The sequence below is a fragment of the Acinonyx jubatus genome, chromosome C2, assembly GCF_027475565.1.
Source record: "Acinonyx jubatus isolate Ajub_Pintada_27869175 chromosome C2, VMU_Ajub_asm_v1.0, whole genome shotgun sequence".
Taxonomy (NCBI): domain Eukaryota; kingdom Metazoa; phylum Chordata; class Mammalia; order Carnivora; family Felidae; genus Acinonyx; species Acinonyx jubatus.
The window spans coordinates 59,365,759-59,378,387 of NC_069384.1; the positions used below are offsets into that span (position 1 = coordinate 59,365,759).

At 45.2% G+C, this 12,629-nt stretch overlaps 3 protein-coding genes across 13 annotated transcripts in view; 2 read left to right on the forward strand and 1 right to left on the reverse strand.

Annotated features, from left to right (window-relative positions):
* GRAMD1C (GRAM domain containing 1C) overlaps positions 1-7,554 on the forward strand; it is a 102,551-nt gene extending 94,997 nt beyond the window's left edge. For 2 of the 3 annotated variants that reach the window (XM_053220880.1, XM_027060877.2), the window contains one exon: positions 5,825-7,554. In XM_053220880.1, coding sequence (XP_053076855.1) covers positions 5,825-5,905 — 81 coding nt within the window. In that variant the 3' untranslated portion in view covers positions 5,906-7,554. Of the gene's footprint in view, positions 1-2; positions 2,913-5,824 lie in introns of those variants that run through there. The other variant, XM_053220881.1, reaches the window with a different exon arrangement.
* Positions 6,205-9,416, reverse strand: LOC113599800 (translation initiation factor IF-2-like). Of its 3 annotated transcripts, none has more exons than XR_008297669.1 (4): positions 8,051-8,199; positions 7,273-7,353; positions 6,521-6,628; positions 6,205-6,343 (listed from the first exon to the last, which is right to left on the reverse strand). XR_008297669.1 is itself a non-coding variant. In XM_053220887.1 (3 exons), exon 1 carries the CDS (start codon positions 8,881-8,883, stop codon positions 8,377-8,379), a length of 507 nt encoding a protein of 168 aa, XP_053076862.1. In that variant the 5' UTR covers positions 8,884-9,416; the 3' UTR covers positions 6,581-6,628; positions 7,273-7,353; positions 8,212-8,376. The 3 variants fall into 3 exon arrangements, 1 of the variants encoding a protein (XP_053076862.1); XR_003420693.2 differs by lacking the exon at positions 8,051-8,199 and adding an exon at positions 7,877-8,031; XM_053220887.1 differs by lacking the exons at positions 6,205-6,343; positions 8,051-8,199 and adding an exon at positions 8,212-9,416 and having other exon boundaries at positions 6,581-6,628.
* Positions 8,423-12,629, forward strand: part of ZDHHC23 (zinc finger DHHC-type palmitoyltransferase 23) — a 35,735-nt gene continuing 31,528 nt past the window's right edge. For 5 of the 7 annotated variants that reach the window (XR_008297668.1, XM_053220882.1, XM_027060880.2 and 2 more), the window contains exons 1-3: positions 8,423-8,563; positions 9,044-9,315; positions 11,290-12,000. Coding sequence is in view for 6 of the 7 variants with exons in the window: in XM_053220882.1 (XP_053076857.1) it covers positions 9,164-9,315; positions 11,290-12,000 (863 nt within the window). In the remaining variant the exon portion in view is untranslated. Of the gene's footprint in view, positions 8,564-8,590; positions 8,760-9,043; positions 9,316-11,261; positions 12,001-12,629 lie in introns of those variants that run through there. The other 2 variants (XM_053220883.1, XM_027060881.2) reach the window with 2 other exon arrangements.

The window sequence follows — 12,629 nt, forward strand, 5'->3', positions numbered from 1 at the left end:
AGTTTTGAGAGAGAGACATCATGATCAAGGGAGGAGGGGCAGAGAGAGAAGGAGACACAGAATCTGAAGCAGGGTCCAGTCCAGGCTCCCAGCCATCAGCACAGAGCCTAACGCAGGGCTCAAACCCACAAACTGTGAGATCATGACCTGAGCTGAAGTCGGATGCTTAACTGACTGAGCCACCCAGGCGCCCCTCGATTAACACATATTTTATATGTTACATGTATTATGTGCTGTATTCTAACAATGAAGTAAGCTAGAGAAAAGAAAATGTTATTAAGATCATAAGGAAGAGAAAACACATTTACAGTACTGTCCTGTAAAAAATCCACATGTGAGTGGACCCTCGCAGTTCAAACCTGTGTTGTTCAAAGGTCAACTGTATACATCTACCTCATTCTTTTTATTGATACTTCTATATAAAAATTTATGCTTAATATTAACTTTTTGTAGAAGTACACTGTATACACTGTTGATTATTTTGTTTTTATCTATTCACCATATATCTTGGAGATGCTTCCATATTAGCATAAAAGCAGCTCCTATTAACAAGTGCATAGAATTCAACTGTATAAGTCTACCATAATTACTTATTTTACCAGCCCTCCGTTAAAGAATAAACATTTAGGTTGTTCTGATGTGTTGCTATAAACATTCATCTCTTTAAAAAAATTTTTTTTAATGTTTTATTTATTTTTGAGAGACAGAGACAGAGAGACAGAGAGAGCATGAGCAGGGGAGGGGCAGAGTGAGAGAGAGAGAGAGAGACAGAGAGAGAGAGAGAGAGAGAGAATCTGAAGCAGGCCCCAGGCTCTGAGCTGTCAGCACAGAGCCCGACGCGGGGCTCAAATTCACGGGCTGTGAGATCATGACCTGAACCGAAGTTGGACGCTTAACCAACTGAGCCACCCAGGTGCTCCTGAAGATTTATTTCTTGAGGACAGTATCATCAATATGTGATGCTCAGTTCCATGAGTCAAAACTTAGGATTCCCTTTGAAAAATAAGATTACTGTTTCCATCATAATATAGTACGTGCGTACTTTTCAAGCTTAAAAAAGAGAATGGTAGAAGAGTAGAAAACTTATAGTTCTAGCATTCAGACATAGTCACTATTAATATTTTGTTTCCTTCTATCCTTTTTTTCTGTGCATTGGTTTTTAGAAGATTCATTTTTTTCTCAGGATGCCATGTGGGGCATTAAAGTTGCCCCAACTTACAGGTGCTTCAACTAGGCATTTGTCACATGCGTGGTATCTACAGCTCTTGGTGCCATTCCCCTCCCACTCTCAGTGGGAATAGGTCATATTTGCACTTTCCTCCTCAGCCTCCTGTTTCCCCGACTCTCAACTGATGACTCTGCCTCAAAGAGAAAAGAGAGTTTTCCTCTCCTTCCGTAACCAGACCTACAGACCCTCCAATTGCTGCACTCTGTCCTCTTGTCCACAGCTGTCAGAGCATCACTCTGCCTGTGAGGAGAGTCCCAGCATGTGCTAGTGGGAGACCCTGTTCGTCCATCACCCTCAGGCTTCCCATTTCAGTCTCCCTCATTCAACTGGATCTTTCCCATCTGCACATGGTCCCTGCTCTAGTCTCTTCTACATCAAAGCACCCACGCCATCCACATCCTTCTCTCTCTGCTCCCTTTCACAGTCGGGCTCTTTCCCAGTTGCCTGTGGTGGCTGCCACTACTTTATCCTTCATAACCTGTTCACTTTTTTAAGGTTTTATTGTCACCAAAGTCACTCCTTCACATGGTTAACTTGTTCTACCAGGCTCACTCAGAAAAAAAGCAGTCCCACTATATACTTTCCCAAATACAACAGTCTTTAACTCTTTTAGTTTCTTTTGGTGTGTACCTCCATATTTATAAACAACAAGCATGTACTGATACTTCTTGGTTTTTCAGTTTTAGACATGATCATTTGACCCATTATGGAAGACAAACGTTTTGTTTTGTTTTCTTTCACCTCTTCCTGCCTCCATTTCTGATCCCCCATGCTCCCAAAGAAGTTATAATCTTGGTATGATCAGCATCCAGTGTTTATTTTGACAAAGTTTGCTATTCTGAGCTGAGCAATGGAATAAACCAGGACTACTTTTTCTTTTCTGTGCTTTTTCTTATTCCTGAAATTGTCTTACTACTGTTGGTTAATTAACCATTATTTTTAAGTATGTCATCTCCTAAAGCTCTGTTTGTTTGTAAGTTTCCTCTCATAACCTTCATTCCCCTTGGGTATTCTGTGGGTGGAGCCTCCTGGCTGGCTCCAGTCAGGCCCAGGGGCCCTCTCTGCAGGGACACAGCCACCATCCTGGGGCCTCCTGTTGAACACCCCCTCTGTTTCCCATATCCAGAATGTTTTCTGTTTTCCTGGTTTACTCCCTCCTTTTAATGGAGAATATTGTCTAGTAGCATCCTGAGAAAGAGAGCATGGAGGTAAATATTTTAAGACTTAATCTGTGTGCAGGTTTTTTACTCCATCCTTTCCCTTGATTAATAGTTTGGCTGGGAAAAGAACTCTAGCTTGGAAACAATGTTTCTTCAGAGTTTTTAAGACATTGCCCCATTGTTTCTCTGCTTCTAGTGTTGCTATTGAAAATTCTGAAGCTATTACCATTCCTCATCCTTTAATCTGGAAACTCATGCCCTTTAGTTCTAGGAAATACTGAATTATACAGTTGATGATCTCCTCTCCTCCACTCTCTTTTCTGACTTTCTGCAGCTCCTGTAATTGAGATGTCTACCTTCTTTTGGACAGGCTGTCTAATCTTACTTTTTCTTTTCAGCTTCCATCTTTGCCTTTTTGTTCTGCTTCCTCAGAGTTCCTCAACTTAATCTTCACTAAATTGTCCCTTTTTCAATTTTTGCTAACAAGTTTTTGATTCCAAAGACCTACTACTTCTCTGAATTTTTTCTTTTTTTTTTTTATGGCATTATGATCTTTTTTTTTTTTTAATTTTTTTTTTCAACGTTTATTTATTTTTGGGACAGAGAGAGACAGAGCATGAACGGGGGAGGGGCAGAGAGAGAGGGAGACACAGAATCGGAAACAGGCTCCAGGCTCTGAGCCATCAGCCCAGAGCCTGACGCGGGGCTCGAACTCACGGACTGTGAGATCGTGACCTGGCTGAAGTCGGACACTTAACCGACTGCGCCACCCAGGCGCCCCGGCATTATGATCTTTTTAAATGACTATAGTATCTTCATCTCTCTGATCATATTACTGATGGCTAAAAACTTTTTCCCTTCTTCTTGCATACTTATTTTCCATCAAGATCCTTTCCTGTTTTGATTTCTGTCCTTAAAGTTAGGAGATTTCGTTACATGTCTGTAGTCCTTGGTTGTCTGCTTGTGTGGATCAGAAGTTGTTAAACTCATAATGTAGGTTGGGCTGGTGTCTCCTGAACTTCTCTGTAGATCTGGCTGGGCTGTTGGTTGAGAAACCCTGATATCACTATCTTTGGGTCTTTCCTCTTAGATTGGTCAGTTTCTACAAAGAAGTGTCTTCCAGTCTCCACCCAAAGGATTAAGGGCTGTCTGCTGGCATTTTAGGAGGAGAGCCAAAGTAGAGGGATGGAGGAGGGTAGGGCAGAGGAAGATGGTCTCACCACTCTTTTATACAATCCCCATTTTGGGGATTGTACCACTGTCCTAAATGGTGTCGTCTTGTCCCTGGGTCAACCAGAGATCCTCTCCAGATAATAAAATTGTAGACCTCTACCAGGTAGTAGAAGAGCACAAATGCCATTCAGTCATTACATTAGTCCCTTCCTCTATATTCCTACTTTCAGAGATTCCCGTCAATGCCTGAGGCTTTTGAGGATCCTTCAGGGTAGATTTGGTTGGTTCTCAGCTTTCTCTGCAGTTCGCTTAGGAGTTCACTTTTTCTGGTCTCCTAAGTCATCCATCTGCTTTCTTGTTTCCAAAGTTTTGCCTTTTCTATTCTCCCTGTCCTTGTGGATGTATGCCTTTAAAGAGTCCCTTTATTGTGCTTTTAGTGGGTTTCAGGAGGGAGTAAAATTGGATGCCTGTGTTTAAGCCAGTATTCGCTCTTCAGGTCACTCCTGCCTTATTTTCTTCCCCATATCTTCCACTGATATTGCTCCGGCTAAAGTCCCCAGTGAGCTCTGGCTGTTAAAATTAATATAGCTGTTTTTAGTTTTCACCTTACAGTGTAAGCATTTGACAGAGCTGACCACTCTTTTCATGAAATGTATCTAATCTGGCCTTCTTTAAAACTATAAAAAAATCCAGCTTTATTGTGATATAATTGACATACTATAAAATTCGCCTTTTAAAGAATTCTTAATATATTCCCAAAGTTATACAACCATCACCACTAATTCCAGAGCATTTTTATCACCCCCAAAAGAAACCCTATATCCATTAGCAGCCTCTCACCATGTTTCATTCTCTCAGCTTCTAGTCACTAATCTGCTTTTTATTTCTATAGGTTTGCCCACGCTGGACGTTTCATATAAATGGAATCATATACTATATGGTCTTTTGTGACTGGCTTTTTTTACTTAGCATAAAGTAAAATGACTTTTTGCTGGTTAAAACTACCTCCTCGACTTGACCTCTTCCTGGTCCAGTGCTCCAGACTTTCTGCGTTAGATTCTCTTCCCTTCTCTCCTTCCCTTCAAGTGGCCTCATCCACTCCCGTAGGTTGTGCCATGTGTGCCATTGACTCCCAGATCCATTTCCCTTACCCTAACCTCTTCCTTGAGCTCCAGACTCATGTGGTCACTTGCTGACTTGGCATCTTCTCCTGGGTACTGACAGGCCACCACAAATTGATCATGACCAAAGCAGACTTCAGTTTTCATCCTGAGCTAGGTAGGCCTGATTCTCCTCTAGTTGACGTAATTTCAGAAAATGACACTACGATCCTCCAGTCAGAAATTTAGTGCATTGTGTGAGCATATACGTATAGATGTGATGGTACGTTTTAGTCCTGTATCCCTCACTAGTCTGTCAGCTCTAGGACAGCAGGGACGGCGCCTATTTGGTTCACCATTGTATACACAGTGCTTAGTCAAACCCAGCATGTGAGAGGTAAGCAATTAACATTTACTGAATGAACAAAGGAATGAATACAAAGAAGAATAATTCTTGCTCTCAAGTTGCCTATAACTTTATTAGAAAAATCAGATATATTGTTAAAGACTATAAAAAAAATACAAAATTGGGGCGCCTGGGTGGGCTCAGTCAGTTAAGCAATCGACTCTTGGTTTTGGCTCAAGTTGTGATTGCAGGGTCATGGAATCGCACTCCCCCCCACCCCCCCATCGGAACAGAGCCTGCTTGAGATTCTCTCTCCACCCTCTCTCCCTCAGTGCGGTCTCTCAAAATTAAAAAAAAAGTACACAGTTAAGTGTTAAGTACATAGTAATGCTTTGGGAGTTTAAAGGCAGGATGACTAGGGAAGGTGACACGGAGACGGTGGTGATGGGTAAGTTTTAGATGGGTGAATACAAGCGTGAAGGAAATAGCAAGCAAAGGCCTGGAGGTGGCACTTGAGTCATTCAGGGGACAGTGGCAAGACCACTGCCACTTGAGAAACCATTTAAGGAAACAACCTACTGGGAGGCAGAATGTGCAACAGGACAGTGCGGGGAGAAGAGCGGGGTACAGTGGACAGGAAGAGCTCCTGAGCAGGCGTACTGACACACACCCAAAGCAGCTGGCTGTTGTATAAATTCAGTCTTTTATCTGGGCATCAGTAGAAACAAAACTATATCGAATATATAAATGTAAACTTTTGGCATAAAAATAAGCAGGTGAAACTTAATCTTATTTTGAAAATTAATTTTGTTTGCAGTTAAAGAGCTCACTTGTTATGCTTCAGAGAACTTTTGATCTACTAAATAAAAACAAGACTGGCATGACTGTCAAAAGCTAGTGATCTCAAGGCCTGAAACTGTAGAGATACTTGGAACTAAAAGAAAACGTCTTAAAGAAAACCAGAGGATGAAGGATTTTAATTGTCACAGGAACATTTCCATATTTTCTCATTATTGGTACTTTTAATATGAACAATCTTTTTAATAACATTAATGTGATGACTAGTCTCTGATGGCCTTAATGATCCATTCTTTCACTTCTTATACGTAATTCTAAGCAGTGGATTTCTCCAGTGGAATTATTCTCCAGTGGATACTTCAGGTGAAATATGTTGTGGACTTGAATTTCTACAATACAAAAAGAAAATGAGACACTCCAAACTGAGTAGTATGGCCTTGTTTTTACAGTGAGATTTGAAGTTTGATGCTTTATCTGTTAGCACAGAATCAGTACGTGTTTGACAGGCTGCTTTCCCAGTTGAGATACACTGAAGATGCTAAAGAAAATTTAAGAATAAACCTCTGTATCATTATGAATTGTGAAGGACCAGGTTTCAGGCATGTATTATAACATTTCTAAGTTTGTGTACTGTAAATATTACAGTGTCTTCATTTTTTCTTTAGCATGGGAATTCAGTAGTCAGGTTCTGAATCTGCAACTTGGTAATTATTACCTGAAAGGTTCTTCAGCTGTTGTATCTTTTTGAAGATAGATGTTTCAGGAGCTATGAGAGGTGAGATTATCTTGCCTCTTCATGTATCAAATGGTGGAAGAGTAAATTCTGGAAAAGGAGACATGTAGGGTACCAACACTCAAAATGAAGAACCACGTGCTGATTTTAAAAACAAGAGGATTATGTTGAAATCTGGGCACTTAGTGGCCGATCAAAGGAATACTTGAACTAAGCGTGGCTTTAGCTTAGCACTCTTTCATGGTGGAAGCGAACCACCTGGTTGAAAATAATCTGTGGATTACTTTTCAGGAGCCATATATGTCTTCACTTACTCATTCACGTGTGTAGCTTGTTTCAGTTGGGAAATTATAACCAGACACAAACTTTAGCTCTTCAATAAAAACTTTTGGGGGCACTGTGTCCCAGTACTAGTGCACTGACTGAACTTCTAGGCCAGACAGAAGTTTTGGCTCTTTCACAACAATTTTTTAGGCATGTATGTCTCAATATGATGTCTTTGGAACAAGAGAAAGATAGTGCCGAGTAATTTGTATATATTCTTACTGTTTGGACAATTGCTTCCCTTTAGTTATATGTTTCTTTTTTCCCCCAGAGTCACCAAAGCCACATGAGATAGCTAAAGTCATTTTTGAGATGCCTGTAGAGAATGAAAGTATTAACTTCATTACAGGGAAAATGGATTTCTCTGGGTGGTTCCCAACAAACCTACATTGGGGTACCAGTGTACTTACCTGGGGTTTTTGAAAAAAGGATTTATGAAGTGTCTGGCTGTGAGTATGAGTCACCGGATATTAAACTTGAAGACTTGTTCTCTGTTAAATTCACAAAAATGATCAGTGGCAAGCTGAATGTTTTTGTGATGTTATTTAAAACTTGTACTTCATAAACATACCTCAAAGGAAATTAACAAAGTTGCTTTATAGATTGACTGAACATGTATGCATGCAGAATTCAATTAATTGCATTTCAGCCTGTTAATGTAAATTGATACCAATAAAACCCAAAATGTCTGAGTTGTAGTTTTTCTTTTTGTTTAAAAAAAAAAAAAAAACCCAAACAAAAATAACTAGAAACGCTGCTACAGTGAAAAAGTGTATATGGGCCTACACTCTTAAAATTTTGTGCAAAAATAAAACCCAAAGAGGACTCTACGGTCATCTTCGGGCAGTTTCATTTCAAATATGCAGACTGTTGGAACAAAAGTACTAGTAGGCCTGCTGGTCTAATGTAGAATCTGCTTGCCAGAAATCATGAAAATGAACAAGCTTTATAAATTAACAGCTCAGGGACGGCGATGGGCCTTTAAGGGAAGGCTGGAGAATTTGGGGGCGGTACCTCGGGAACAGTTCGCGGTGGAGATCTCCCCCTAAGCCTGTTGCCAGCGTCTGAATGAAGGCTGGCCCACCCACGAGTCCCCAGTACTTTGGGAACCCTCCGGGTTCCCGGGGTTCCCGTCTTTCCGTCGGCACTTCCCCCGGCCGTGGGTTTGGGCTTGCCCCGCCCACGTACCGCCCGCCCGCGGGCACCGGCGGGGCCGCACGGGGGCCGGGAGGGGCGGAGGTGCCGGGCCAGCCCTGCGCCTCGCCGCTGGCGCCCGCGCCCGGGAGCGCGTCCTCGGGTCCTCGGATCCCCGCGTCCTCCGGGCGCCAGGGCCGGGGGAGGGGCCTCACCGGCGGGCTCCGCGGGGCGGCAGGCGGCGCACGTGCGGACGGGCGGGGATCCCCGGCGCCGGAGGCGGGGCACCCGGAAGCGCGCGCGGACTTGCCACGCCGAGCCCGGTGGGCAGGGGGGCGGCGGGGAGGCGGGCGCACTGCCCGGGCCGCGGCCGGCTGTGCTCACAGGTGGGCGGCGGCGGCGAAGGCGCGGCGGAGCGGAGCCGGGGTCCTCGAGACTCCAGCCGTCACACCGAGAGCCCAGCGGCTCCGAGCTGGGAAGACGCGTCCGCGCCTCGGGAGGAACCGGCCGTTCTCCCCGCCACCTCGGCCTCTTTGGCTGCAGCCGCACCTCGGCCCTGGAGCGCAGGTAACTTCCTTTCCAAGGTCATTCTTCGGGCGGGGCGGCGCTCGCGGCCCGCCCACGTCCTCACGGTCGGCGGAGGCGGGAGAGGGGCGCCCTGCGCGGAGCCGGAGCGGTGGGGCTGGACGGCGACTCTGAGCGCTGCGCGGGCGCCTGGTGGCCTCCCCGGAGCCGGCTGCAGACGCCGGCCGCAGCCCCGAGGGTGAGTTTCCACCTGCGCCCAGTCTTTGGGCGGGGACCTCTCGGCCCTCCCCAGCTTGCACCGGCAGGTGAGCGCAGCCGCCCGCGCCCTGGCTGTCCTGGGCTGTGTGGTCGGCTGTCACCATGGGAACGGCCTTTGCCCAGACGGCTCCAGCCCTGGTGGGAAGGGACGGTGAACGCGGTTGGGAGCCCTTAGAGCTCCCTGTCTGGCCAAGCCGAGAGAGAAAAGCATGATGAGAACGAGACACCCCCTCCCCCTCTTTCTTCTCATTTTTGATTTCTCAGGCGTTGGCGGATAATCAGAGAGAGGCGTGGATGTGTTTACAAGATGAGTTGTGTTCTTTCCACCTTTACCTTCTGAGGGCTTCTTGCCGCTCATGGTGACAGGTGGAAATCGTGACACAGATGGGCAGTATGAAGCCAGTGAAGACAAACAAAGCGGAAGAACCTGAATTGGAGCCCCTGTGCTGCTGCGAGTACATAGATCGAAATGGGGAAAAGAACCACGTGGCTGCCTGTTTGTGCGATTGCCAAGATCTCGATGAAGGGTGCGATAGGTAAGGGCGGAGTGTTTCTTGGTGCTGACCCCCTGGCCGTTTTGAGAACTACCATGCATACTTTAAGCTTAACCATCGACAACACTAGAATTTGCTTCCGATGCTGTTTCCAAGGGTCTGAAATAGTCGTCTTTTATGTCAAGTGTGAGGGTTTTGTAAAGATGAATTATTGGGTAGTGCACAACTGTCTATTTGGCTCAGTTTAGTAGCACATAATTATTTTTTTCATTTTTAAAGGGAGAAGATGATGGAGAGAACAGGCAAATAAAGGGATAGTGGCAAGTTAAATGTATAAAAAAATAAAGTACAGACCCGCAGAATCTGTACATTTAAAATGAACACATTAGTACCAGAAAGTGCTTACATTCTCAGTGGTCTCAGCATCTAGCGACCAACTACTTGAGGATGGACTGCACCTGGCCACAAAGGGTCTTGAGGGCGGAAGGATCGCTTTCCTGCTGTTGGAACTGGTCTCGCCAGAAGGCCCTCCCTTCCCCTGACTGGCTGTTTTCAGCATGGGCAGCAACACAGTCTTGACCGATATTATTGTATTTGGCTTTTATTTTCACCATTAATCCCCAGTGTTGGAAATTACTATCCAAAAAGATGATTTTTAACATCAGTGAGAAAAATTTTGTGCCCAACAGGTTTTATCCATTTTCTAAATAATTATATATCTAAAAACTGTTGCCATATGGAAAGCATAATGTGGGAGAAGAATAAGGACGTTTGGGAAGTTGCTTTTCCCTTTAATAATTATATCTGGTTAAAAAAGTCACCACAGAGGAACATTGTTGACTTAGAGCTTGGTGCATCCATCTCGACATGAAAAGTGTTCTTGGGACATTGTAGTTTAGAGCCCTGAAGACCCCATAGTCGTTTTGTAATTTTTCCTTGATAGTGTCTGTAGTCTTTTTTACAGGTGTTTTTAAATGGACTCAGTCTAAAGTCCATACTGAGAAAATGGAGCACTCTGCTTTAATGAATGGAAAAATGATGCTGTTTCCACAACTTCCATCAGTCGAGACCACAGCTCTTCCATTAACCTTCCAGCTCTTCCTCTCTCCTAGCCCTTGAGACCTGGGCTGTTGCTGCGTTCTCTCCTTACCTGTCTCTGGAGATAGGCTCCCGGTCTTTCCACTGTCCTGCTGCTCAGTACCACTCCCATGTAGTTATCTCCCCTCAACGTTCAAGGTGTTGCCTTACGTTTCCAAATTGTCTGTCTACGGTCAGAGTTATTCCTTGAGCTGATCATTCTTAGGAACCCAAGTGTGCAAAAAATATGTACAAATACTGCGTGTCCACGAGGCTTAGTCGTTTTTCTCTTACCGGTTTGATCTCCACTCTTAGGCAGCCCCCTGGCCTTGCTGGTTTACTCCTTGGGCACAGGACAGGTTTGTGCTGTACATGTGCCTCTGCATTGGGCCGCCTCCCTGCCTCCTGTCCCCCCCAGCTCCCCACACCAGTGCCAGCCAGCCGTGGAGATCAGGCGCCGAGCCCACATTTGTTCACAGAGACCCATCTAGTGACTCCACCCGGAAGTGTTTACTCTCCTCTGAGCACTCCTCAGTATTTGCCCACAAGAGTTCATTAGGCGATTTTGCTGCTTTGTCCTGAGATTTCCTGAATTCCCATGTTGTCTTTGCAACTAGATTGTGAATTGTTTTGAGGATCTTAAGTCTCTATACGCCCCCAAACGTAAACAGTACTTGTACAGAATATGTGTGTATTCCTACATATTTGCTTCGTGGAGAAGTGGTTTTTAACTGTTACATTTCTAAATGGTAGCTAGTCTCTTTCGTATTAAAAAATGATACGTGATCCGAAAAGCTCATGTTTAGTAGTATAGAAGTAGAATACTTGGCCTTTGGCCCCTTTTATCATTTATCCTGCTGTTTGGCCTACGGTGTTGAGTGTTTATTTTGTTTAGCAAACCCCATGTGAAGTGCCTTCTTTTTGTGCTCTTCTGAATAGATGGATTACATGTAAATCCGTGCAGCCAGAGACTTGTGAAAGAATCATGGATACTATTTCCGATCGCCTCCGAATTCCTTGGCTTAGGGGAGCCAAAAAAGTTAACATTAGCATCATTCCCCCGCTCGTCCTACTGCCCGTCTTCCTCCGCGTGGCTTCCTGGCATTTCCTCCTGGGGGGGGTGGTTTTGACCTCCCTTCCTGTGCTGGCTCTGTGGTACTACTACCTCACTCACAGAAGGAAAGAACAGACTCTGTTTTTCCTGAGCCTCGGACTGTTCTCTCTGGGCTACATGTACTATGTGTTCCTGCAGGAAGTGGTCCCCAAAGGGCGTGTGGGACCCACTCAGCTGGCTCTTCTTACCTGCGGGTTATTTCTGATACTCTTAGCCTTGTACAGAGCCAAGAAGAATCCAGGCTACCTCAGAAATCCAGCAAGCAATGACAGACCTCTAAGCAGCGGCCAGGCTGAATGCCTGACCAGAAAAGGGCAGGAGAAGACCAAAGGGTTCCCGGGCGCAGAATCGTCGGGTAGTCTCAACAACCGCACGCTGAAGGATGAGCCTAAGGGCTCTTCCAGGGTGTTGGTTGGAAGCCCTACCAAGATCAAGGAGGACTGGTGTGCCAAGTGCCAGCTGGTGCGACCAGCCCGGGCGTGGCATTGCCGGATCTGTGGCATCTGTGTGAGGAGAATGGATCATCACTGTGTCTGGTATGTTGGGAAAATCTGGTGGCTTGCAGAGTATAAATTCACGTGAGACTCTAGCTGTGTTTGCTCCTCCTTTGCGCCACCCTAAAATCTCACTCGTTCCCAGCTTTACACCTTGCAGATATTTGTGTGCTGGCATGATATTCCCACTGAGTCACCAGCTTCCCAGTCTCACAGATGTAGTCCCCTCAGTCATTTCCTGAAGGGTGGTGGTGGTGTTGCTACTTTGCTTTTCCCTTCTGAGCTGCCCCTCTGTTACCTTCTCCTTCCTGCAAGAGAAGTATCTGCAGTCGAATGGCATTTTTTAAAAAAAGAAGGGATCGGAATCCGTATAGGCACGTTTCCCTGTGCTGTGCCTTTTGAACACAGAGCTCAAGAAAGTGTTCCCATATTTGTAGGTGACCCTGTCCCCTCACCATCCATCCTTTACCATTCTGATGACTCCTGGTCTGCATTGTTGAGGGAAGGCCCTACCAGGTACCAGGTACCTTCCTGTTTTGTTATTTGTAGAGTGGTGGGCGCTTTTTTTTTTTTTTTTTAAGTTTTATTTATTTATTTCGAGACAAAGAGCAGGGAGAGGGCAGAGAGACAGGGAGAGAGAGAATCCAAGCAGACTCAGTGCCATCAGTGCA